This window comes from Erythranthe guttata, chromosome 12, assembly GCF_056151865.1.
Source record: "Erythranthe guttata isolate IM_541 chromosome 12, IM_541, whole genome shotgun sequence".
NCBI classification, from domain to species: domain Eukaryota; kingdom Viridiplantae; phylum Streptophyta; class Magnoliopsida; order Lamiales; family Phrymaceae; genus Erythranthe; species Erythranthe guttata.
The window spans coordinates 12,787,233-12,804,351 of NC_142544.1; the positions used below are offsets into that span (position 1 = coordinate 12,787,233).

General features: G+C 34.7%; 3 protein-coding genes across 3 annotated transcripts; all 3 read left to right on the forward strand.

Annotated features, from left to right (window-relative positions):
• The first annotated feature begins 55 nt into the window (after positions 1-55).
• LOC148766484 (uncharacterized) lies at positions 56-2,212 on the forward strand. Its single transcript, XM_088827315.1, has 4 exons — positions 56-983; positions 1,137-1,510; positions 1,603-1,922; positions 2,032-2,212. Exons 1-4 carry the CDS (start codon positions 56-58, stop codon positions 2,210-2,212), a joined length of 1,803 nt encoding a protein of 600 aa, XP_088683441.1.
• Positions 2,213-2,561: 349 nt separating this feature from the next.
• Positions 2,562-3,472, forward strand: LOC105967925 (uncharacterized). The gene is made up of 2 exons (XM_088827316.1): positions 2,562-3,352; positions 3,448-3,472. Exons 1-2 carry the CDS (start codon positions 2,562-2,564, stop codon positions 3,470-3,472), a joined length of 816 nt encoding a protein of 271 aa, XP_088683442.1.
• A 7-nt stretch (positions 3,473-3,479) lies between these two features.
• LOC148766485 (uncharacterized) lies at positions 3,480-4,097 on the forward strand. Its single transcript, XM_088827318.1, has one exon. The coding sequence runs from the start codon at positions 3,504-3,506 to the stop codon at positions 4,095-4,097; it is 594 nt and encodes a 197-aa protein (XP_088683444.1). The 5' UTR covers positions 3,480-3,503.
• The last annotated feature ends 13,022 nt before the right edge of the window (positions 4,098-17,119 follow it).

Consider the following 17,119-nt stretch of genomic DNA (forward strand, 5'->3'; position numbering starts at 1 on the left):
CTGTTCTAAGGAATATAGAGCTTACAAATTATAATTACATTATTTTTTATTTGACATGTCCGGAAATCAATCTAACAATCTTGACCCAGCCATCGTTGCATCGTTGAAAGATATGATTGACGGTAACAATGTACTTGCACAGCATTACCGTGCTGTTCGAGATCGTTTTTCCAATGATGGCCATCAAGGAGTAAAACTCAGATTGGTAAAGAGTCGCAGTACTGATGGCAGGACGTACAATCTTCGTAACGCAAGTGAAATAGCAGGCTTGATCGTTGGTGACTTTGACACACAAGAGGGTGTTAGGGATATTGTAGTTGAGACGCGTTCAAATAAGCTTCAACGAATCAGTGAGCTCCATCCTCTTTACTTGCCTCTACAGTATCCTCTTTTATTTCCTTACGGTGAAGATGGTTATCGAGACGATATCAGTTTGAGAGAATCTTCATTTGCTGATAATAGAAAACGAAGGAAGGTAAGCATGCGAGAATTCTTTGCATACCTAATTCAGAAACGGCATGGAGAACATTCGTTACTTTTGCATTCCAAGAAGTTATTTCAGCAGTTCTGTGTTGATGGATTTTCTATGGTTGAGTCACAGAGGTTGAATTTCATAAGGTTCAATCAGGATCAACTTAGGGTTGACATGTACAAGGGTATCAAAGAAAAGATTTTTAAAGGAGACACTGAGGGTAAATCGGTTGGACAACGCATTATAATTCCAGGGTCGTTCACCGCAGGTCCAAGGTATATGTTTAACAACTTCGTTGATGATCTTCAAATATGTAACTGGATTGGATTTCCAACCCTCTTCATCACCATCACATGCAATCCCCAATGGCCAGAAATACAAATGGTGTTAAAAGATACAAATCTCAGGCCGGAGAATCGGCCAGACATTCTGTGTCGTGTGTTCAAAATGAAGCTCGATAGTATGATGACGGAAATCAAGAAGGGCCGTATATTCGGACGTATTAGAGCATGTGAGTATTTAATTAGATATCCATTTATAATTAAACATTAATACGTTTATATAAATTAGATAATTTAGTCATGTGCGAGTTTAACTACTTTTTGCTTCATTAACTAAATTAATTCATATTTTTTAATATCGTATGTTTACATTTTTTATGCAGATGTATGCACAATAGAATTTCAGAAACAAGGTCTACCGCATGAACATATTTTATTGTGGTTGCATAATGACGACAAGCCCAAGAATCCAAAAGAAATTGACAGGATCATATGTGCTGAAATTCCTGACGAAGAAAACGACAGAAAGATGTACCAGTTGGTGGAGAAGTATATGATACATGGACCGTGCGGTCAGGCGAATTTGAAATCTCCATGTATGAAAGATAGAGTTTGCATGAAGCGATTTCCAAAGCCGTTTGTGCAGCGCACTGAATCAGATGCAGATGGGTTTACAGCGTATAGAAGAAGGGAAGTGGCAGAACAGTTACGAAGAAGAAGACTACTCTTGATAATGGGTTTGTGGTCCCGTACAATCGTATATTGTTGAGTAAATACCGAGCTCACATTAATATCGAGCTATGCAACCAAAACAAGTCAATTAAATACCTGTTCAAATACGTAAACAAGGGGCATGACCGAGTCACAGCGGCATTTTATGAGACACGCAATACAGATGGCGGTGCTGAGATTCGTGATGAGATAAAGATGTACTACGACTGCAGATATCTTTCGGCGTGTGAGGCAATGTGGAGGTTGTTTAACATTGATATTCATTACAGAGACCCGTCCGTAATTAGGCTAAGCTTTCATCTCCCCGATCATCAGCCAATTGTCTTCAATGAAAACCAGTTGTTACAAAGTGTGTTGGATAGGCCATCTGCCAAGCAAACTATGTTCCTGGCGTGGTTTGAGGCCAACAAGAACTATTCACATGCAAGGGACTTGAGGTATGGAGATTTTCCACAACAATTTGTGTATAAAGAGGATTCTCGAACTTGGGTGCCAAGGAAAAAATGATTTTCTATCAGTAGGATTGCGAATGTTCCCCCTGGAAAGGGGGAAGACTATTACCTTAGGTTGCTACTTAACATTCAAAGGGGACGAGGACATCAGAAAAGTTTTTGACATCGTCTACCCTACGTTCAGAGATGCATTTTATGTGTTGGGTTTGCTAGATGACGACAAAGAATACATAGATGCAATAAAAGAAGTGAATACTTGGGCATCGGGGGATTAATAAGGAGGTTATTTGCCGTTATGCTGCTTTCCAATAGCTTAAGTCGGCTCGAACATGTTTGGCAAAGTAGTTGGTTGGATTTGGCTGATGGTATTGCTTACAAACAACAGCGTCTTCATAAAAATCCAGGTATGGCAATTTGTATGGCATTGTATTCAATTAGATTTTACGTATTAATCATTCTTTTAATATTGTCTCTGTACGATTTCAACTAGATGCACATAATTTATCCATTTTTTTATTGTTGAAGATTTACATATATCGGATGAAAGCTTGAAGAACTATACTCTCGCCGAAATAGGAAAAAATATTGCAAAGCAATGGTAAAAGCCTGCAAAATTACGCGCCTATGCCAGTTCCAATCGAATACTCATATGAGGACACAGAAAACATATTGGTGTTAGATGAACTGGATTACGACCGGTTTGAAATGGGTAGAGAACTTCAACAGTGTCTTGCTTCCATTACAGATGAGCAAAGAAAGGTTTATGATGTAGTCATGGATGCAGTAACCAATGACAGTGGTGGAATGTTCTTTCTATATGGCCATGGTGGAACAGGAAAGACGTTTCTATGGAAAACTCTTTCGACTGCAGTTCGTTCGAAGGGAGAGATTGTAATTAACGTTGCATCGAGTGGTATAGCATCGTTATTGCTCCCCGGTGGAAGAACAGCTCATTCTCGATTCGGACTACCCATAAATGTACATGAGAGTTCCACCTGCAGCATATCGCAACAAAGTCCACAGGCAGAGTTGCTCATAAGGGCAAAGCTTATTATATGGGACGAGGCTCCTATGATGCATAGATACTGTTTTGAAGCCCTTGACAAGACAATGAAGTCAATATTACAGGCTGACAAACCCTTTGGTGGTAAGGTGGTTGTTCTTGGAGGTGATTTTAGGCAGATTTTACCAGTTGTACTCAAAGCATCAAGGCAGGACATAGTACATGCTACGATAAACTCCTCTCCGCTGTGGAATTTCTGTCGTGTCATGAAGTTGACTAAGAACATGAGATTGCAGTCATGTTCTTCTCCATCTAATGTGGATGAGATAAAAGAATTTGGAGACTGGATACTGAATGTTGGTAATGGGGAAGACACTGATAGTGAAGCTTCGATAGAGATTCCAGATGACATGTTGATTGGTGATTCAGAAGATCCATTCAGAGACCTACTCGAATTCGTTTACCCGGATTTGTTGAGTAACATGTACGATCGAGATTATTTTCAAGGGAGGGCAATTTTTGCATCAACTAATGAATGCGTCGAGTCTGTGAACGATCACTTAATGTCTCTCCTTCCAGGAGAGGAGAAGGTGTACCTGAGCTCAGATAGTATGTGTAGGGACGAGCACACAACGGAGGATAATGCAGAAATTTATTCGACTGAATTCCTCAACACAATAAGATGCTCCGGAGTTCCTTCTCATGCGTTGAGGATCAAGGTTGGTGCACCCGTTATGCTAATAAGAAACATCGATCAAGCTAGAGGATTGTGCAACGGTACCAGACTTCAAATTATTAGAACTGGCATTCACGTTCTGAGTTGCAAAATTCTTTCCGGAAAAAATATCGGTGACATGGTGTTCATTCCTCGGATGACTTTAATACCATCTAACTCCGGACTGCCAATTAAATTTCAGAGAAGACAATTTCCGTTGATTGTTTCTTTTGCAATGACGATAAATAAAAGCCAAGGCCAAACTCTTTCGCATGTTGGTTTGTATCTTTCTAGGCCTGTCTTCAGCCATGGTCAACTATATGTTGCAGTGTCCAGAGTTAAGAGCAGAGGTGGCATTAAGATATTCATCAAGTCGGATTCGGGTGAACTCACCAATGTTATTAGAAATGTCGTGTACAAGAAAGTATTTCATCGAATTTGAAGGTAGAAAATATATTCATATTTATCATTTATTCATGTAACATGCTTTTTATTTTATTTTTAAAGAACTTATTCTTTTGCAGGTGTTTCTTAACTATATATTTTCCCCGGTGCGATGTTATTTTCAGTCATTTCCCTATGGTGCTCGGTGCAGTTCTTATTATCTTTAAGATTTATTTTTGACGATATACTGATATTTTAATAGTATTCTTATATTATAACTATGAAGAACATGACACTTATAACATATTTTTATTATCGTTGGTCGATTACGTTATGTACTTAGATTCAGTGACCGTAATAATTGTTATCTGCTTAAATTTATTTTTGAGACATGTATTTTCAGTCAAAAATATGTCGCCCCGTGCATCGCACGGGTGAATACTAGTTTATTTTAAAATAAATCATTTTATTTTAAGTTAAACATTAGATACCTAAAGCAGTTCCAAACTTTAAATTAGTTCTCATATAATTTTTATCACGTAAATTGCACAAATATGAAAATAAAATAATGTAAACTCAAACTAATTATTATTAATATTATGCTATATTAAAAGTATGATAATAATTTCATATATTATAATTTATTTCGAAAGTCGAAGTTTATTTTCTTAAATTCTTAAATAAAACGTATTTCATACAAAACTCATAATAAAGTTTTTTAGTGACATACCATGAATAGTAAGTGAACGTTATCATGTTAATATGATTATTTAGAAATACCAAAATAAAAATAAAAATAAAAATAAAAATAAATATTGACTGATTACATAAGTGAGTAGTGATAAAATGAAATCATAGTCAATTATATAAAAAAACATAAAACATAATAAGTTAATAAATGATAATGTATGTTACTTACTTTTTAGTATCTATGCGATCATGTTATATCATTGTATGATTTTATCTATAGAATATGGACTAATTTCAGTCTATACGGATAAAACATAATTTTGAATCTATGGAAGGATTGGATTATCTTATTAATGTATAAGGACAAATTTAACTTTCATTCCTTAAAATCTCGTGGTATGTATATTATGTTAATTACATGAAATAGCTCGTCTATTCTTTCATGGTTTATGTGATATTAATTCATTATTTTGGATAATGAAATAATTTATGCTATGATATAGTAAGTTCAAACTTCATTTTTATTATTATGCTCATGTATATGTTATATTGTAATGATGAGGTATGTTTGACCTATTACTTCTTTCTACGGTTAAATAGTATAAAAGTCATGTTCACGGCTCAAACCTTATGTTTATGCATGTTAAATTCATGCTATTGTGAAATTAAAAGCATGATTGAAATGAAATGGAAAGAAAGAGAAGCTCAATTTTGAAAGAGCGCATGAGCAGTGTATGCCAAAAGAATGTTAAAGAACATCGAACCATTGGATCAATATTATTTTTGGATATCATGTTAATAAAACATTGATATAAATTGTGAACAATGGAGATCGGGTTTTGAAAACCTAAATATCTAATATGTGATTAAACAGCAAGTGCTGCTTTTGAACGGAAAACCTTCAGCAACCTACTCGACAGCTTGTTTCAAAGAATTCAATTGTTGGATAGTGCTGAATTTTGAACAGCATATTGAGGACATACAGTCCTACGTTATGAGCGGTTAAGATTACAATTTGAACATTCTAATTGTAATTTTGATTAGTGGATATCAACCACGATTTGGAGATATTATATTCTCTTGTTTATTGACAAGATTTATGTATCTAAAAAGAATTATCTTTTGGGTTTTCTTGAGATAAAGAAATACAATGCTTCTGCAATTAAATCATAATGGTGATTTAAATTAAAGGAGAAACGTATTTTGTTGCATTGTGTATCCCGATTAATGAAATAAAAATAAAGATTTCAAAACATTTAAATGCTATGTGAATAAAAAACCAACTTTGACAAATGAATTAAAAATGGGTACTCAAACTCTTGGAAAAATTTTATGGATATCATATTGATAAGTTCTAGAATACACACTCTAAAGTTTGCGGGGGAAATTAGATATCTCGAGTTAACTAAATTATTGAATTTTAAGACATATGGGGGTGTTTTAGGCCAAGAAATAAGAACCTAAGTTTAAAGGCTTAAAATACATAAGTGCGTAATTATTGAATATGCAAATAGTAATTGTGCACAATATAGACACTCTTTATTCAAAATTATATTGTATTTTCTTGTAAAGAAAGAAAATAAATAACTTCTAAATAAAAGAAATTATAAATATGGGCAAGAGGTAAGACATTAAAGTGATGAACAATAAAGCTAAGATATGTGCAAGTTGTTCTATTAATGTGATGAACAACCAAGATGACCAATAAAAAAATCAATTCTTTTGACTTTGATTTGATTTTATAACTTATGAGTTATAAATGGAATAATGACAATTAATGAAACATTGTCGACATTGGATGAATGTACTTGGAAGTTAGTTTGTCTTTTTCCAAGTAGTAAACCATTAAGGTTTAGATGGTTTTTTGAAAAGAAGGATTAAAAGTGTGATCCTATAAAGCTACGTTAGCAGCTATAGAAAATATTGATGATTTATAACACGATATTGAAACTCGTTATGTCATTGTAAAGTAATATTTGATAAAATTGTGTTATCAAATAATCATTGTATTAACGAGTATGACAAGTGTGTTTAAATTAGAAGATGATGTTTATAATCATGAGATCATTGTCATGATAGTATCTTGAACATTGAGAAAATATCGATAAAATGGTTTGATATGAAAGATATGGGTCTAGACGATGTAATGTCATAGATTAAATTCACCAAGACAAATATAGTCTTATTGAAAGTCTCATGTTGAGATAATACTAGATAATTGATCAAGTTGTTTAAATACCAAGTATTTACTTTGCCAAAAATAATGATGAATAATGGTTTAATTACAAATTTGTTTGCATAGTTTGACAGTATAATGAACTGCAAACTAGTAGATATGTAATCTGATAAAACATAATCATTCAATGATATTATAAGGGTTCTTAGGTAATCTAAGTATTGCCTACAAATGGATTCCATTAAAGAAATCTCAATTGTATTAGAAAAGTATATTGGACATATGAGTCCACTAAGATTATGTAACTTGGAAATCCTCAAAGAAAAATTAATAGCTCGATTCATGGTGAAATTTGAATATATAGTTTTAGATAAAGTTAGAAAAGAAGTTGAATAAACTTTATAAAATTGTTAGAGGATGTTCTTGTTGGACCGAATCAGTGATAAAATTGTTGGAGGATGTTCTTGTCGGACTGAGTCAATGCCTGCAATTATAATAAGTTTCAATAGAGAATCGATTATGAGAAAGACACAAACGACATGTATAATACAAATATCGACACATTTGTCATACACATAAGACCATGTTTGGCAATTCATCTCAACATAAATAATTAACATAGATTATGAAAATCAATGGTTAATAGCGGATCCGCTACGAAAAGTCAAACATATCAAACACCTTGCATGTATAGGAGAGTGAGATTAAACCCACAAATTAAGAATTTTTAAAGTGGTAATTATATATAACTGGTAACCCAACCATGATGACTGGATCCCAAGAACTGGTTCAAAAAGGACAACTAAGCTATGGAAATTCAGTGATGCACTAAGGAGTATATATTCTATGGAATTATATATTTCCAACTCATTTCAGTGGTAAACATTTAGCGAAAGCTTTTAATAATTCCAAAACCTTGAAAAAAATGATGAAGTATTGGCACGATACCTTTAATAGGACATCACCAATCTAAATGCAGAAGTGTGAGCCTCTTCAAAATGACAAACACTTATGAATCCAAGATGTGCTCCAGGACCAAAATGGACACAACCATGAGAACTGATGAAATGTGGGAAAACTATTGTGTGGATATCATTGTCTTTGTTTACACAAAAGACGGATAGTTCAAAACATCGCATCACGTTCACTAATTAGCCAAGTAAATCTGATGGTATATCATTAAGGAAGGTTCAAAGCTATAAGCTACCTATCCGGAAAAATTACAGTTGTATGTCCCTAAACTTTACCACTAAAATGATTTATGTCCTGAAATATTTTAATCCACGAAATAAGTCCTCGAACTTGCCACTTTTGATCAATTTATGTTATGCCGTTACATCATCAACAAACTTGGACGGAAATAGCACGTGTGGCTTACGTGACGTCTATCTGGCCGTTAAATGTGGCGTGGAATAACATATGGCATTGAAATGTTGACCTGGCAAACAAATGTACTAATTTTCCCTCACATTTCTACCCCACTCTCCCAAATCACACTTCACGGTTCATCTCATAAACCCTAGCCATCCAATTCCAAAATCTCTTTCAATCTCCTCAACACACTCTCAAATTTTCATTCCGATCTACATTCTTGGTCAAATCCATGCCAAACTCGAAGTCATAAACCCATAAAAAATCCAGACTTTCTTACATTCCAAGAGTTCTTCCCTTCAAGACGCCGCGCTGCTTTGGGTGAAGTCAAAAATACCACACACCTCCCAAAATCCCAAAATCAAAGTTGAAAGATATTAACTTTGAAGAAACTTACTCAAAATAAAAAATTGTTGCTCGATTCTGATGTCCCAGCTCCACAAATGTTCGAAACTCTGCGAAATTAGGGTTGGGCAATTTTGTTGCGGAATTTCACCTCAGTCTTAAGCTTCCTATAGGTAATTTGGGGGTAGGGTTTTTGCTTTATGTTTCAATAAATTTTGTTGTAATGAAACGTGAGTGTTGGTGAGATTGAAATAAAGGAAGAGAGTTACGTGTCACTCTCCACGTCTTTTTATTTCGCCAGATCGATGTAGGTAGTTATTCCACGTCATATTTAACGGCCATATAGACGTCACGAGAGCCACACGTGTTATTTTCGTCGAAGTTGGCTGACGACGTTAACGGCCTAACGTAAATTGATCAAAAGTGGCAAGTTTTAGGACATGTTTCGTGGATTAAAATATTTGAGGACATAAATCGTTTTAGTGGTAAAGTTTAGGGACATAAAGTGTAATTTTCCTCTACCTATCCCAGTGCAATAGTTCCAATTGAACTCTCGATACAATCTATCATTTTTCGTTAATTTCATTCATGTGAGGGGTTGTGGAAAATTTTATTGAAATAAAATTAAGGTAAATTACACCCACACCCTTGTGGTATGCTTAAATAATTTTAAGGTCCTTATGGTATCGATAATTACACTCACCCCCTGAAACGTAGTTAGAAACTCTAACGGGATAATGCATTGGATACATTATTCCGATAGGATTCCAATGGACTATTACTTTTAGCTAGTGGTGGAGATAACATAGAGTTATGGGGAGTTATAGGGTGACATGACTCCCCCCAATATTTCTTAAATTAACCATAACTCTTTGTTGTCTCCACCACTTCCTGAAACCAATAGTCCATTAGAACTCTATTGTAATAGCGTATCCAATGCATTATCCCATTAGAGTTTATAACTACGTTTCAAGGGGATGAGTGTAATTATCGATACCACAGGGACCTTAAAGTTATTTAAGCATACCTCAGGGGTGTGGGTGTAATTTACCCATAAAGTTATTTTAATATGAATGAAAAACAAATTTTGGAAAGATGTTTAAACAACTATTCGGGTGAGTAGGTATTTGACATTTATGAAAAGGTGTAGTGCCTTTTCAATAGTTCATTTTCCTAAAGGTTGTGTTTTTTGGTCACAACATTAGAACATGTATAAATTAAACCCTCATGAATCAACCTAACAATATATATAAAATAAATTCCATAATTTTTTTTATGGAACTCTTCTTTCTTTATTGCCCAGGAATATTCTTCGTAGAATAGTTTCTTCCGTATTAGATCTGAAAGTTTGAGACACAAAGTAATGTTTGTTGTACTCGAAAATTTGAGTGTTTATATTATGATTTTAGCCGCTGTATCTTGGGAGACGATTGTCAAATAACTGTAAGAACCGTAGTGGGGCAATTTCATCTTAAGGAAATAGCTTACTCGCCTCGGCTAATATTTTCGTATTTTTCACCAACTAATTTATCCGACCATTTTGATAAATTCATTACCCGTTTTATGCAATGGAAATAACAGGACTAACACTTGTTACATGGGTGCATGGTAACGTGAATACATATTGTTATGATTGGAACTAGTGATTAATGTGGAATAATTATACTTTTAGTCCCTATACTTGCCCCCTAAAATGATTTTAGTACTCAAACTTCGCCTTTACGAATTTAGTCCTCAAACTTACCACTTTTTGACAGTCTTCGTTCGGCCATCAAGTTTCCCGATTAACTTGGACAAAATTGTCACGTGCGTCGCATGTGACGTTCCTCTAACAGTCAAAATAGATCTGGAACACATACCCAATCCATTTGAAAGTCTAAACATGAGCTGGTGTGGCACAACATTTTCTCCTAGTATTTGTATCTCCAAAATCCCTAATTCTCCATAATTCCCTATAAACCTCCTCCTATTTTCGTGAAATTTGATTATTATACATCTCTTTAGGCTTTAGATCCTTGAGCCATGGATATGGAGAGATCATTTAACTAGGTGAAAACGGCATCATAGGTTTAAACATTTGGAGTGAAGATGAAGTAACAGAGGATGAACCCTCCTCTTGTATTTGCAGAAAAGACATAAAAATTCTATGAAAAACAGATAACACTTAAAGACAGGCACCTCTTTTTTCCATTGAACTAAATTGAAATTAACATTCCGAGAATCACGAATGAATCAAACCAAAAAATAACTATAGCATGAAACAGAAGACATGGTAAGCACTTGCAAAATTATGGGAAATTAGGGTTTTTATAAGGGGAGAGATAATGTGTCACTCCATCTTATGTCTAGACTGTCAAATGGACTGAGAGAGTGTGTCAACTCGTGCGGTGCAAGTGACAACTCCATCAAAGTTAAATGAAAAACTTGAGCCCAACCAAAGTGTAAAAAAATTATAAGTTTGAGGACTAAATTTGTGGAAAAAAATTGATCGCTAAAATAATTTTAGGTTGGAAGTATAGATACAAAAAATATAACTATCTCGATTAGTATTATATGTTTGATCTACTTTAATACACATATGGAGTGAATTTTCATATTAGGTTGCACAACAGTTGAACGTCGCGTGCAATAACTTTGTGTTCTGGTTAGTAAGCATGAATTAATAAATGCATAGCTGATATAATTGTTGGGAATCTAGCATGCATACACAGTGGAAGTTTAAATTTTTTCTATCATGCGAATTTTATGAACATAAATTCATCAAACAAGTCATTCTCTACTAGCATGCTTAATTATGTATTTATTTTAACTCAAATAAAATCATGCAAATCATATAGTCAAGTAATCATAATAATCTACTTAATAAAACGAGATTGGATTACTTACTCGTTGAATGTAAGCTTCTTAGAACATAGTCTCAGTGGTTTCACAGAAGTCCTTAGTTGAGATATTCCACGCTAATCTTCTTCGTCGGAGTTGGATTTCACCTATTAATCCACCAATAGCTTGCACTAGAAAACCATTGGTTAAATTAAATAGGTGAAATAAATGGAAGAAGAAAACTAAGGAAAAAGGACTTCCAGCAACAACCATGACGACGCACAGTGGCGGCACTACTGCGACAACATCGGGAAGGGTGAGAGGGGGGCGGCCGAAAAAGAGAGAAAGAAGAGAGCTTGTTGTTGTGTTGTTTTTTGTGTATGTTTTTCTCTCTACCCTAAGCCTCTTATTTATAGAGTTATTTGACTTATAGGTCAAGTCTTCTACTCGACCTAAAATTCAAGTAGCTACATTAGGAATCTTCTAGAACTAATACTTAGGTTCCTAATAACTCTCATATGGCAACTCGGAAAAATATAACAATTATATATTCGTGAGGATATAATCTACTCGTCATTTCGAGTACTATACTGCATTTTTAAAATTTCCACTTTTGTAAACTTATCAAATTAGAAATCCAAATTGGAAAAAAATCTCAATTTAGAAAGTCCACTTGAAATCTATTAAAATGCTTTCCTCTTATTCTTCTAATTCATAATCAACTATTGCGAAATTTAGATTCAATCATATTGAACTCCGATTTAGCTAAGATCAACTAATTACTCTTAGTTCACCATATTAAGAAATCATCTCGTATAACCCTCAATGGTTCAAGTATAAGCTAGTCATGGGCCCACAACTCTTTGTGATTAGAGTAATCATTTATTCGATTACGGACTCGTCCCAATTGTCCCGATTAAGATTAAAACATATTTTAATCTTCATCGTCGATGATATCGGTTAATGCCCAATGAACCATGATTGATGGCTAGAAACTACGTGTCATGATCCTTATATATAAATGAAGTGCCGCGTGCAAGAACCATAAATTATAGTTTGTGTACAGTACCGTCCCTTTGACAAAACATATATTCGGGTCAACCCTTTTGAATCTTTATTTTTGGATGTTTCGATTTTGCTTCCGCGTAAGGTATTTGGGTCCCGTAACAAGTTCTACGGGGTTCGTATCAGTTGGTATCAGAGCCAACATCCAAAACATGTTCGCCTATCTTTAAGTTTATTGTTGTGTCATCTAGTCTATCTCATCTTTTCTTGAGTTTTGTTGTCTAAAGTCTTCGTAAACAAAAAAAAAAAATTCAAAATTTATTTTTTGTTTGAAGTTTCCTAGAGTCTAAGTTAGTTCTTCTGAGTCAATTAAACAAAAAAAACGAAAAATAAAAAATAAAAAATAAAAGAATACTTTGATCATGTCTGAGAAGGTCGGTAATAAAGGAGAAAGAATTGAACAACGTAGGATGTCGTCAATAGAAAAACGCTTCCAGGAACTCCAAGATCGGATGGAAAGAAATGTTACCCAACTAAAGGAACTATGCAAAGATCAACATGTTCGAGGGCCATACGTACGACGTGATGTTCACCAACCTGTTGTACCTCATCGTGATAAGGAGGTATATAGTGATGGAAGATATGGTGTGACAGCTGCAACACCAGGAGATGTTAATATGCGGCGAGGGGTTCAGTTCGATCGACCAGACGAGGTCATTATGAGTATTACGAGCGAGAGTTGGTTGATCATCCTAGATCATCTAAGTCCGCAGTTCATTAATCCCATGCCAATAAGTTAGAAAAAAGAAGATCGTCGAGTCGAAAATTACGGTGGAGGTTTTCATCAAACCGGGATAAGGAATCAATACCAAGAGAGGCACGTTCAATCCTCCATATGAGCCTAAAGAAAGAGGTTATTATTCTTCTCAATCTCATTCAATTTATGATACTAAATGCTTTTGGTGTTTGGATTTTGGGCATGCTGCTTCAGATTGTTTGAACAAGCCATTCATGAATTTGTGGTCGGACTACGAGGAATTGAAGAGAAAGGTGATTCTTTATCGCCACTTGAAAAGGAAGATACTCGTCAAGGATTTGAGAATGAGAACATTGTAGCAGATTTAGGAAGTGTGATGTACTAGTTGAGGTAGAGGTAACTGAGAATGTTGAGGTCGAGGTCGAAGAGGAAGAAATAGAAGGTTCGGATTCGAAGGCGAATCCTTTTGAAGAGGTGGAGAATGATATGAACCACATCAACCATGTGACGAGACCTGATATCAATACTTCAGATATCAAATCCTGGACCGTCCAAAAGAAGGAATCAAAGGGTGGAACCGCAACACGTTGCCTATAAAGAGGCAATAACCTTGGTATGTGAAGACGCCACAATCGATTGTGAAAGATCGATTGATAAGTTGGGGTGGAGAAACGGAATCCTCCGATATGTTCGAAAAGTTCTTGATGAACCAAACAAGAATAATCTCAAAATTTCATTAAAAACCCGTTCATTAAAATAAGCCAAATCGGCAACCCTATTTATAAGATCTAAAAAGACTCATTTTTCACAAGGAAAAGGACTCTTACCTAAAATATAATAAGGAAACAAATAAATAAGAAAATCCTAACCATAAAAGAACTCTAAAATAATAAAAACATAATAAATCCTAAAATAAAAATGTGCATAAATTCAATAACTTGAACATCAAGTCGACTTCTCAATCACTCTTCTAAACTCGCGTAGACACTTTTGGTTGTGCACGTACAAGTAGTTCAAGCTCGATTTCGTCATTGTTTTACTTCGAATCTCTCTTTGGTAAAAACATGAAAGTTTTAGATCTTTCCGTTAGCTATTAGAATAATTTTGAATCAATCTAAATTGACTTCGGGTGAGAGAGTTATAACTCAAACGGTAAAACTGTCAGATAGGCGAGAATCGTGGATGCATGGAATTCGACTTGTCCAACGAATTATTCTCTTTCTTTTCTTACAATTCCAAATCATGAGCTCTTCAATCAACTCCCTTATGATGATTCTTATCATTCTGAACACGACCAACTTTATTATACTCACACGCTTTCTCTTCTTCCAATTCTTCGTGTTGGAACTAGTTAGGATCACATCGCATTGGTTCACCGAGACCTCTAGTAATATTCGATAACCATCCGATCGTTCTAAAGCTATAAAGTTCAGTCGTGTTTGACTTAGTGAAACTCCTTTCTCTAATCACTATACTTTCCACTTCGGCTGAAAATTCCTTGGACGATATACTAGAAGAACATATACGACATCCATGCAATTAAGCAAAAGGTCAAATCTCTAACTACAATGCACAGACTCTCACTAGATCGTAGACTGTGCGAACGTTGGCCCTTGGAGCGGTCTTCGAGGAGACTCAGGGGCAGGTCACAGCACAGTTGGTCCTCCTCTTATAAAGTCGCAGTGATGTATTAGGTCCTAAGAACTAATGGTGTATAACTATAATCATAGAATCTCTACTCGATTAATGGAAACCACTTAGAGATTATAGGACGAGGGAGTTCAGTGAACTCAACGACTATGAGCACCCACTCAAGTATGCTAATGTCTATACATTGAAATTGATGAGACTCAACTCACGTTCACAAAGTGCTAGTCTCAAATAACGGAAAAATGTCATTATCCAAATTATTGGTGTAACCCATTGATTAAGAACTTGTGTAATAGTTATTTTACTAAATGAATTATCTCATGATTTTCCTCGATCAATTCATAGTAATTTGATAATAACTATAAGGTCAATATCTATGCATAATAAAACGGGACAGTAGATATAGTTTGCCAAACATAGAATTTCATTAATCATGAAATAGATTGTTTATAAGTAAATATAGAAAGACCAAAGCCCCAAGTTACCTTCTTGATCACTACTCTAACCTCTAACCGTCTTCCGGAAAGAGAGGTGATAGAGTAAGGATGGATGAAGATAATATCTTAGATCATGTTATTATAATTGTTTAATTGTTGAATATTTTAATTTACAATTTTAGTTGATAGCAAACAAACCATTATTGCATTACTTGGATACAATCAAATTGCAAGTGATTAGATATTTAGAATGAGAAATCAATACTCTACTTTACTACTTGTAGGGTAATTCGTAAAGTGTGTCCAGTATTTTACATTACATTCAATGTATCTATTTTATCTAGGGGTGGCAATTTGGATCCGGTTCCATGGATCCGATTAGATCCGGTTCGGTTCATAAGGATCCGGTTTAGATTAAGTTTAGTTGAAACAAATCGGATCGGATCCAGTTGATATTTTTTTAAAACTGGATCCATGTGGATCCACTTTAACTCCATTAAAAGTTTAATTACAAAATAAAGTGGGTCATATTGGATCCAATCAAAACCCAATTAAATACCAACACAATTTTCTCAAAAAAAAAAGTCAAAATATTATTTTAATTAAAAATTTAATTGTAAAACAGTGGTGTGTGTGTGTGTGTGTATGTTAATGTCTTTGTGTGTGTAAACAGTGTGTGTGTGTGTGTGTTTATACGAGTGTGTGTGTGTATGTGTGTTTATACGAGTGTGTGTGTGTATGTGAGTGTGTGTGTGTGTGTAAACCGAGAGAGAGTGTGTGTGTGTGTGTGTGTGTGTGTGTGTGTGTGTGTGAGTGTATGTGTGTGTATATATATATATATATATATATATGTGTGTGTGTGTGTGTGTTTACATATATATACATGTATCTGTGTGTGTAAACAGAGTGTGTGTGTGTGTGTGTAAACAGTGTGTGTGTGTGTGTGTGTACGTGTAAACAGAGTGTGTGTGTGTGTGTGTGTACGAGTGTGTGTGTACGAGTGTGTGTGTTTGTGTATGTGAGTGTGTGTGTGTGTAAACAGAGTGTGTGTGTGTGTGTGTATGTGAGTGTATGTGTGTGTATATATAAACATGTATATAAATGTAAATATATATATATATATATATATATATATATATATATATATATATATATATATATATATATATATATATAAACAATAGTGTGTATGTACATGTGTAAGTGTGTGTGCGTGTGGTGTAAAAAAGTGTGTGTGTGTGTAAAAAGTGTGTATGTGTATGTGTATATGTGTGTGTGAAAAGAGTGTGTGTGAATATGTGTAATTGTGAAACTTGAGATATTAAACTACATAAGTTGAGATATTAAACCCTAAAAGTTGAGATATTCAACCTCATAAGTTGAATTAAAGATGCAATGAATCCATGTGGATCTAATCCGGATCGGTCTAAACTCGATCCACATTAAATCTATTCATGTAGGTTGATATTGGATCCGGTTCCTTTTGCATCCGATCCACATGAATCCGGATCGGATCCGGTCCAAGTTGAGAAATTGCCACCCCTAATTTTATCCAATAAAAACCGCGGAAAAGAAAACCCAAAAAATAAAACGGAGAAAACCGGCCAACCGGAAAATTTCTGAGGGTGCGGGCGCTAATTGTCCTGTTCTGGTGCACGTGATTTGACCGCTTCAATTTCAAAAGTTGCTGGAATCAAAACTTATTTTTAACTCCAACCGACACCTTTTTTTTAATTGTTTTTTTGTGTGTGACGACAAGAGTGGATTACTTTGAATTTTACAAACAATTAATTTGGATTAATTATTTTATCATTAGCCCTATATATAAT